General features: G+C 40.5%; 1 protein-coding gene and 1 long non-coding RNA gene across 3 annotated transcripts in view; one reads left to right on the top strand and one right to left on the bottom strand.

Moving 5' to 3' along the window:
* Positions 1 to 494: 494 nt before the first annotated feature.
* On the bottom strand, positions 495 to 3,969 carry LOC143660255 (uncharacterized). Its single transcript, XR_013163895.1, has 3 exons — positions 3,794 to 3,969; positions 1,685 to 1,873; positions 495 to 826 (listed from the first exon to the last, which is right to left on the bottom strand). It is a non-coding gene; the product is annotated as an uncharacterized LOC143660255 (long non-coding RNA).
* A 147-nt stretch (positions 3,970 to 4,116) lies between these two features.
* Positions 4,117 to 10,229, top strand: part of DPY19L3 (dpy-19 like C-mannosyltransferase 3) — a 113,133-nt gene continuing 107,020 nt past the window's right edge. Inside the window, exons 1-2 of one of the 2 annotated variants that reach the window (XM_077132273.1) lie at positions 4,117 to 4,486; positions 6,014 to 6,154. In XM_077132273.1, coding sequence (XP_076988388.1) covers positions 6,052 to 6,154 — 103 coding nt within the window. In that variant the 5' untranslated portion in view covers positions 4,117 to 4,486; positions 6,014 to 6,051. The other variant, XM_077132272.1, reaches the window with a different exon arrangement.

Genomic DNA, 10,229 nt, shown 5'->3' with positions numbered 1-10,229 from the left:
CAATTATGACAAAAGGTTAATTAATATCCATATAATAATCCTTTCATATCAAGATTAAATAGATAAAGTGGTCAAAGGACATAAAAGAAAATCTCAGGGAAATAAATGTAAACAGTAAGCCCTTGCTATATCCACCTCACTAATAAATACATATAAAATAATATGTTATTTGTCACCTAAGATGGGCAGAGATTTAAAATATCCATTGTTGGCAAGGGCATGGAGAAGTAAGCACCATTATACAGGGTGTTTGCCAACATTTGTCACAATTTAGAGTATGAGTTCTAACAATTCTATTTCTAGAAATATATCCTAATGAATTATACAAGCCAAAGGCTGTTCTCTCTAGCATTACTTATGATAGCATAAAACCAGAAACAAACCTTGAATGTCCAACAAGAGGGGAACAGTTAAATTATGATACATCCATACAGTAGATTATTTTTGAATTAGTTATCTATTATTGGATAACAAAATCACTCCAAAACTTAGTGGCTTAAAACAGCAATAAACATTTATTATCCTCATGATTTCTGTGCATCAGATATTTGGCCAGGTCTGGCCCAGGCTCTCATGAGGCTACAGTTATCTGAAGGCTAGTGAGCTGGAGTTGGATGACCTATTTCCAAGGTGGTTCACTCATGGCTGCCTGAGTGGCACAGGCCAAGTTCCTCTGCATGTGGGCTTTTCCACATTGTTTGAGTATGTTTGAGTGTCCTCGGCAGTTGGCTTTCCTTTCCAAGAGACTGGAATATTTTATGATTTATCTTCAGAAATCCCATTCTGTCACTTCTACAGTATTCTGTCACACAGGACAGCCATGATTCTATAAGCAAGGACAACACAGAAGCATGAAGAGCAGGCAGGAAGGATCATTTCAGCTGAGCTCTAAAGGCTATTAGTAGTCAGGTTCTGAAGTTAGTACATCCTGAGTACCAGCTACTACATGAGGGATGGGTTGGGTGATTGAAGACAGAGGAGCAGATATAGAGGTAAGGAAACCAGTAGGCTACTGAAATGATTCCAACAAGAAATAGCAAGTTGGATTTGGGTGGTGGTAATAGAGATGGAGAAAAGTGGGCAAGTTCTGAGATAGTTAGTAGATAATCGCAATAGGACTCAATAATCAAGTGAATGTATAGATTGCAAAACAGGGACGAATCAAGGCTGGCTCCTAGATTTTTTACTTGGACAATTAGTTAAATGGGGCACCTGGGAAAGAAGAGCAGGTTTGGGAGTTAAAGGAAGTTTTCATTTTTAGCATATTGAATCCGAGTTGCTTCCCCACATGAAAATGCTCAGTACCTAATGATCAGGAGATATACCTGGACATAAAAACTTGAGTCATCAGCACATCACTGGCAACAGGGGCCATGGGTCAGAGAATCATTGTTTTTTTTTTTTTATTTTTATTTTTTAAGAGACAATGACGCTTGCAAGGACACTAAAAAGGAATGCCAGGAAAGGGAGATATGTTGTCACTGAACACAGGAATGATTAAGAGTGTCGCGGTACTAAGTCAAGCAATTTAAAACTGAACAAACATTTGACATTAGATAGGAAAAAGAGGGAGAACTTTCACCCTTGGTTCCAAGATAAGGTATTTTTATGAGAAGGATGTGATGAGCAGTGCTAATGACTCCTGGTGCAGTGCTTCTCAAAGTGCGATGTGCACACAAATCACCTGGGGATCATTAAAATGCAGATTCTGGCTCTGAGGGTCTGGGGTAGAACCTGACACTCTGCATTTCTATCAAGCTCCCAACTGGCAGTGATAGTGATACTGCAGGTCCCCAGTTCACACTTCCGAGTTGCACTGTTCTAGAGGACCACTACTGCTGGCCACCAGGTGAAGTTCGGATGTCCATTTGGGCTGCAAAACATCATGCAAACAAGAAGTTTCACATCTGCAGTTACAGTCCATGACCTAAGTACATTCCTTTTATGGTCCTTCCCTGACTCCTCAGCTCTTAAAGCTAAAAGTAGGGGCAAAGGCCTACTATTCTTTATCTATCACTCCCAGGATTGCTGCATCAGAACTAAGGAATCTATATGAATTGGCTTATTCATTCCCAAGACTTACTCTAGTCTCAAATCTTTATCTTGCTTAGAAAGCAGTTTCATAATATTAAAACAAAATATACAGCTGCTAATGAATACTATATCCTTTACTCAAGGGACACATTTGTCCTCATCATCACATTTTTCCCCAGAGTGAGACAATTTATTAAGAAAACCCCTATTCACTTGAAAAAAAATTCTAGTTAAGGGCATTTTCATGTGTGCAAGCAACTCGGATTCAATATGCTAATTCACACATGTATGAAGCATCCACATATATTTTATGTAAGGCATTATTTTTGTTTCCTAGGCTGCTTAAGCGAATGCCATAAAATGGCCTGGCTTAAACAATGGGAATGTCTTAGCTTACGGTTTTGAGACTAAAAGAAAATCCAAATCAAAGTGTCATCAAGGCAATGCTTTTTTTTCCCCCCAAAGAGTGTTTTGGGGAGTCAGTCTGGGGGCTGACTGCCAGTGATCTGATTCTTCTGTCATGGCAAGGCACATGGTAGCATCTCATGGTCTCTACCTTCTCTTCTGGTTCCCATTTCAGCTTCTTACTTTCTTGGTTTACTCTCTCTCATGCTTTAACTCAGTCCACTTATAAAGCATGCTCTCATGCTTTAACTCAGTCCACTTAATAAATCCAGTAATAGGATTAAGACCCATTCTGACCCATTAAGACCCACACACACCTTAACTGAAGTAACCTCTTCAAAAGGTCAAAAGGTCCTTACTTACAATGTGTTCATACCCACAGTAATGGATTAAATGTAAGATCATGCTTTTCTGGGATACCTACAGCTTCAAACCACCACAGGTATCTTAACATTAAAAAAATAATAAATGAAAATACAGTCTCTGTCTTCAAGGCCATAACGTGAAAGGGAGAACACCAACAACTATGTTAAAACATGGCAAATACCATCTGAAAAAAAGCGCTGACATTTTTATTAAAGCCACCCAGCAGATACTTCAATCTATTTGCACAGAATGTGCTTATCATTAAGAGCAACAGACACATGAAAGGGGAGAAAGATATCCAGCAGGAGTGACTAGGAAAGACTTCCAGGATGAAGTGATTTCATGTTGGAACTAGACTAGGGGGACGGGTGTATTTTCATAGGTGGAGGGCCCGGGTGACCATTCCTTATCAAGAATCAAATGAAATTTGAGGAACTGCTGTTTTTTTGCGGTGAGGTTAAGATATCCAGGTACAAAGCAAAGCACAGTCTCTGCTCTCAAAAAAGGCTTACAATCTAGTTTGAAGACAGAATAACACGGAAGACTAAAAACCAAGAGAAGCACCTTTTTTAAGAGAAAAACAACACAAAACAAAACTAACAAGGAAATAGCGCCCCCTTCCTCCAAGCCCCCACTCCTGCTCTCAACACTAGAGAGAAGTCTTCGGAGAAGCAAAGAACGAACCTCTGGGGAGAATAAAGTAGGGCCCCCTCCCTATTCAGTCAGTAAATAACTCCCAAGCACAGATCAGTGGTAACTGGGGGTGGGGGGTGGACGGTTTATGGGAGGATAGTTGGGTATAGAAACTGATGCTACAACCCAACAAGGGCCCCACAAGTCTTGATGTCCCAACAGCCTAACTGCTTCCGTCCGGCCTGCCACACCTGTATGGTCAGGAGGGACAGGCAGCAAGGAAAACTGTCTTACAAGACGAGAGCACCCTGCACGCGGTCCCAATCCCTCAGCGGCTGCCTCCCCGCAGGCTGACCTAAAGTGACCCTTCCTTGGAGCTGCCATCCACCTGCGCCCCGGAGCCCCACCTCCCACTCCGGCAGGAGGCTACGATAGCAACCAGGAAACACCTGACGCTGTCCCCAGGGGGGCTGAAGAAAGGGGAAAGGCGGGTTAGGGTTGGCAAACGGAAGTGCGCTGCTTCCTTCCGGCCGGGGCTGCACGAGACGGGGCGGGGAGACCCGGGATGGGGCGGGGGCTCGAGTTGACGGACAGCTCCCAGGACCTATGGGTATGGCCGGGTCGGCCCTCTGGCGCGCCCCTTCCCGGGGCCAGCTGACGCGCCTCCGACCCCATCAGCTCCGCGTTGCACAAAGCCCAGCCACTCCTCGTCCTCCCTTAGTTCTGGGCGGCCCCGCCTCCTATGGCCTTCGCCCGCCCGCCGGCGTCCTTCCTACATCTAGCGCGCGTGAAGTCGGCTGAGCCGCCGCAGGTCTGGGGCTTCGCGGCCTGCCGCGGGCGGAGTGGACACGCGAGCACAAGGGCTCCGCGGCGTGGCGAGAGTGGTCCGGCGCGCATCTTTCGCGTCCTGCCCCGGAGCGCTTCGCGGAATCCGCTGTGAAGACCGCCATCCCCTCCCGCCGCTGCCGCGTCGCGCAGTCGGCGGGCGCCGGGACTGGGCATCCTAGGGGGGACAGGGCTCACGGAGGTCGGTGGCGCGAGCTTGAGAGTAAGTTTTTGGAGCCGTGGTGCTCGCTTCTTGGGCATCTTCGCTGGACTTGGCCGCGCGGGAGGAGGGCGGGCCTGGTTCGTGACCTCCTCGGGGGCCACTGGACCTGGGTGACGTGGAGCAAATAACTGAGCTGCCCCGGCCGCCAGCCGACCCCGCGGGTACCTGTACCTGAAGAGGAATCCAGGTGCGGAACCGAGCTGGATAAAGTGCCCCGTATCGCCGAGGAGATGCCAGAACATGCCAGTCATTCTTAACTAATGTAAGAATTGCTTTTAGTTGCCATTTCAAACATTTGAAATGGCATTCCTTTTAATTTGTTGGAGGAACTTTTTCCAGAGCTCATGGGGTTATCACAGCGCCTAGCACATAATTGACCCTTAAATATTTGTTGACTTTCTGTCCTAACATGTTAGAGTGTATGAATTGTGGGATTGTTAAAACTCATCTTCTCCATAGAAAGGGCATTACTCTGGGATTAGGTCATTTGGGGGAGAAACCTATCTCTGGCAGTATGACTTGGCTACTGACATCCTTTCCTCCTTCACTGCTCCAAATTCTTCATTTTCAAGCGTTTGAGAGCATGGCACCTTCAACTGAAGTCTGCTATTTTCCTCCACGCATGTTTTGTATGAACCACCGAATGAATTGTTTGTATAATGTTGGTTGTTAGGTTCTTTTCTATAGAGCAGATGGTTTACCTTTAGAAATTAATAAACTGCCCAAGCAATTGCGTGAGGGTACTGATCGCTCTTTAATAATTAGTAAAATGCAGTTCATTATTCAGGGGAATGAGGCAAGCTGTTCTGGGGGATTGTAATCAGCTAACTCACCACCACACTCCCCTGCCTCCCACTTGCTGCTTCCAAACCGGGCTCCTGCTCCCTGCAGTTCCTCCCACTGTTGCTCCCTGGGATAGCAGCTGCTATGATGGGTACGCCCCCACTGTCATCACTACTCAGGCATATTCCTCAAGCTTTCAGTATGAATTGTTTTAAAGTACACTGTTAACTAAAATTCATATACCTGCAACAAAACAAATCTCAGTTCCTCAAACTCAGGCTGTCAACACATTTATCGGATACCTCCCCCTTGGTCAGTTCTGTGGGAGATCTGCAGTACAAAAGACCTATTATTGCCTATGAAATTGTAGAAAATAATATAAAGCTATATAATTGTGTGACAAATGGCATAGTAACTGCTGTGGTTCAGGGAGGACGATAGGTACTGCCAGGAGCATCCAGGGAAGAAAGGCTTCCTGGGAGAAGGACAGAGGCTTGTCTGCATAGCTCACCTGTAGTCCTAACACCTGGTAGTGCCTGCCATATAATAGATGCTTCATAAATATAGTTTAGTCAGATAAATAATAGTATGTCTTGAGTTTAGCTTCAAAGGCTAGTTAAGATGGGAAAATTAGAGGGTGTGCTAAAACGGCGGAAGTTACTTAAGCACAGACGAACATGGTGTGTGTTGGGAAAAATGGGTGCTGGCATATAGATGGGTCGCTTATTTCTGTGTTGTTTGTAGGAAGGTCAGAAGAACAATGCATGTAAGTCTTTGACATCATGATGTCCATCCGGCAAAGGAAAGGAGTAAAAACTGAAGAACTTTCTGAAGATTATTCAGCACAAGAAGAAAATGTGAAGTTTGAAAATAAATTGCTATCTGGTAGGTGATTTAAACAAAAGTAGCATTTTGGATTGCCTTTGTAACTGTATATTAAAATATCACTCTCTAATATGTTAGAAATTTGGTGAAACGTAACAACAGATGAAACTTGTTCCATTATGTGATTTTTTTAACTTTTTTTATTAATTAAAAAAATTAACAAACAAAACATTAAGATATCATTCTATTCTACATATACAATCAGTAGTTCTTAATATCATCACATAGTTGCATATTCATCATTTCTTAGAACATTTGCATTGATTTGGAAAAAGAAATAAAAAGACAACAGAAAAAGAAATAAAACGATAATAGAGAAAAAAAAGATTATACATACCATACCCCTTACCCCTCGCTTTCATTTACCACTAGCATTTCAAACTAAATTTATTTTAACATTTGTTCCCCCTATTATTTATTTTTATTCCATATGTTCTAGTCTTCTGTTGATATAGTAGCTAAAAGGAGCATCAGACACAAGGTTTTCACATTCACAGAGTCTCATTGTGAAAGCTGTATCATTGTTCAATCATCATCAAGAAACACAGCTACTGGAACCCAGCTCTACATTTTCAGGCAGTTCCCTCCAGCCTCTCCGCTACATCTTGAACAACAAGGTGATATCTACTTAATGCATAAGAATAACCTCCAGGATAACCTCTCAACTCTGTTTGGAATCTCTCAGCCATTGACACTTAGTCTCATTTCACTCTTCCCCCTTTGGTCGAGAAGGTTCTCTCAATCTCTTGATGTTAATTCTCAGCTCATTCTAGGGTTTTTCTCGGTCCCTTGATGCTGAGTCTCAGCTCATTCCAGGATCTCTGTCCCACGTTGCCAGGAAGGTCCACACCCCTGGGAGTCATGTCCCATGCAGAGAAGGGGAGGGTGGTGAGACTGCTCGTCAATGTTGGCTGGAGAGAGAGGCCACATCTGAGCAACAAAAGAGGCTCTCTTGGGGGTGATTCTTATGCCTAAATTTTAAGCAGACTTGACCTATCCTTTGTGGGATTAAGTTTCATATGAACAAACCCCAAGACGGGGTTCAGCCTGTAGCTTTGGTTGTCCACATTGCTTGTGAGAATATCAAGAATTCAACTTGGGGAAGTTGAATTTCTCCCCTCTCTCACCGTTCCCCGAAGGGGGCTTGCAAATACTTTTCCACTCACTGATCAAATCACCCTGGGATTATGTGATGTTTTGATTTTACAGTTGATTTCATTGCAGTTTGATTACTTTGATTTATAATTATGGTTAGATAAAAAATGAAAGAGCTTTGGTTAAACCCCATGTTTCTTTCTCAGTTGTCTGCCCATTAGCTTCTCTTTATGCTGATCTGATCTTTTGACTCTCTAGAGTAATGCCTTTCCCTGGCATTTAGATTTTGGTCTATTTCTAATTTTTCTGGTTTTATGTATGTTGTTAACATTAGGCATGTTAACCTTGGGTTTCTCGTTTCATTCAAGTATTCAGAGGAATTGAACATTTTTAGTTCTTTATTTTCAGTGAAATTGCTGGCATTTGCTTCTTTACATTCTTTTGGTGGGAAAAGACAGAATTTGATGACTTATATAAGACTGAGAACTCTTCCTAAGTGATATAGCAAATGGCATTAATCACATTTTGCCTCCTAAGTTGCTTTCTTAACATGATCAGGATTTTAAAGACAAACATGAGAAATTCCATGTCCCTCGGCCATTTTAGATATCTGACAGAATTTATAATAACTGGAGCCATGAGCTGCAGTTATCAGCCTGAGCTAGTAAAGTAATTTGGGGAAACAGTTTAATAAAAGTAATCTATATTGGAAAGTCATGCCATCCAACTCAGCTATAAGCAGAGTACATTTTGGGTAATTCACAGTACTTTCCAGGGATGTTCTACAATTCTTGAAAAAATTCAAGATTTTTTCTTTTTTAATTAAAATGCAGCTTCAGAGATTGTTTATTTTACCCAAGAAGTATTTATTCATATCAGAAAAACTGAAAATAAAGGAAAAAAGAACTTCCACAAACCCACCTATCATGAGACAATTCCCAATGACACTTTGATTCACTTGCCATCTAAATGCCATTTTCTGCACATGTATGCTTACAAGCATTCATATGTAGTTTTACAAAATTTGGATCCTACATGCTATTTTGTAACTTGCTCTTTTTCTCTATTATTTGTGAATGTATGTCAGTAAATGTATTAAACTTTAATCAGTGACTATTAGTATACTGCTTTGTGGCTATAGTTAAACTAATTCCTTATGGTTGAATATTTAGGTAGTTTTCTAACCCTTTACTAATACAAACAGCACTGGGATAAATGTCCTTATGGCACAATGTTTGTTTAGAACTTTAATTATTTCCTTGGGGTATATGCGAGATTTGAAATTGCTTGTCATATTATTATATGCTTATTTTGGTGGCTTTTACTTCCTTTTAACCTTGTTGCCTTTCAGAAAGCTACCAATTTATTCTTCTACCAGCAATGTTTGAAAAATGTCCGTTTTTTTATACTGTTACCAAAACAGATTGTTAGCATTAAGTTATCAAATTGGTCAAGATTAAACAAATTATGGCTTACATTGTTTTTTTTTTTTTGAATGTGAATGGTCTTTATTCCCTCCAGTGAAAATCCAAACTGATTTAATCAACACTGGAATTTTTTTTTTTTATTAGCGTTGTTTTGGGCATTAAAGATAGGTCAGTTAGCTAGATATTGATAAAACTTTTTATCAGACAAGTGCTGGCATAGAACTGCTTGAGACATGTTTGCATCATTATCTTTTTTATGTTCAATAACTTGTATTTAGCATCAGAATTTCTTAGACTTTCTCTCTTAAGAATCCATTGTTAGCATTATTTAAACAAGATATGCCTAATAAAATGAAATAAACCATTTAAAAACTCAATACAGGTCAAAGCAACTACAGGGACCAGAGAGATGATAAATCCCTTAAGCCAGGAAAAGTTCGTCTGGTTCTCCCACACAAGCCCCCGAGGAGGTCCTCAGTCACTTTTTTTTCTCAAGTTTTTTACTTTGAAATAGTTTCAGACTTACAGAATATTTGCAGAAATAATCTGAAACGCATACAGAGAACTCTGGCATATCCCCATATTCCAAGATCCTCCACTTTTAACATTTTGTCACATTTGCTATATCATTCTGTGTACCCGTCTATGTATAATCTCTCTGTATATCTATATACTACCTATTTTGTAAGCATTTGCAGCTCATTGTTATGATTTGCATTTCTTTAATACTGCAGAATTTTGAACGTGTTTTTCTTCTGTCTGTTCTGTTTATTGGCCTTTTTTTTAATGTGAATTGCCTATTCATGTCCTTAATCCGTTTCCTTCTGGAATAATTGTCCTGAAAGTATTTATCCTATATTAAGGATATTTAAGCTTTTTTGTATATACTACAAATATTTTTCCTAGTTACATGTCCTTTAACTTGAATTATTTTTTTTTTTAGATATGTTTTTTTTTCATTTTATGTAGTCAAGTTTTTCAGTAACTTTTATAAATAACACAAATTATAAATAAATGGTCTAAAAGAGTTTTTACCCCTTATCCCCTTATTTTTTATACATACTTTTACTCATCTATCCATAACCTGGATAAAAGGAACATCAGACACAAGGTTTTCGCAATCATACAGTCACATTACAAAGGTTATATCTTTATACAATAGTTTTCAAGAATCAAGGCTACTGGAACACAGCTCAACACTAAAAGAGTTTCTACATCTTAAACATGTAATCCATTTATTCCTCTATTTAACAAACTTGATTGTTAAACTATACTTGTGAAACTATGCCATACACAGGTCCTAAGTATTAAAGATGAATAACATAATATAATTCTCCATAAAAAGGTCATGTTCTACTTGGCAAAACAGACAAGCGAACAGTTAGATACAATGAGGTGAAAACTAATAAAAACAGGAAAACTGGTCTGTGGAATTACAGAAAAGTAGTTCCTTTCTGTTGGGGATAGAGAAAATTTCACCTAGAGCTTAGCCCGCTTAATAATATGAGGTAGAACTCTTGAATTCTCAATTCTTTACTGATTTGGTTCTTTAT

This window comes from Tamandua tetradactyla, chromosome 16, assembly GCF_023851605.1.
Source record: "Tamandua tetradactyla isolate mTamTet1 chromosome 16, mTamTet1.pri, whole genome shotgun sequence".
NCBI classification, from domain to species: Eukaryota; Metazoa; Chordata; class Mammalia; order Pilosa; family Myrmecophagidae; genus Tamandua; species Tamandua tetradactyla.
Note: the sequence above shows the minus strand (reverse complement) of the source record. Positions and strands in the feature narration are given on the sequence as shown.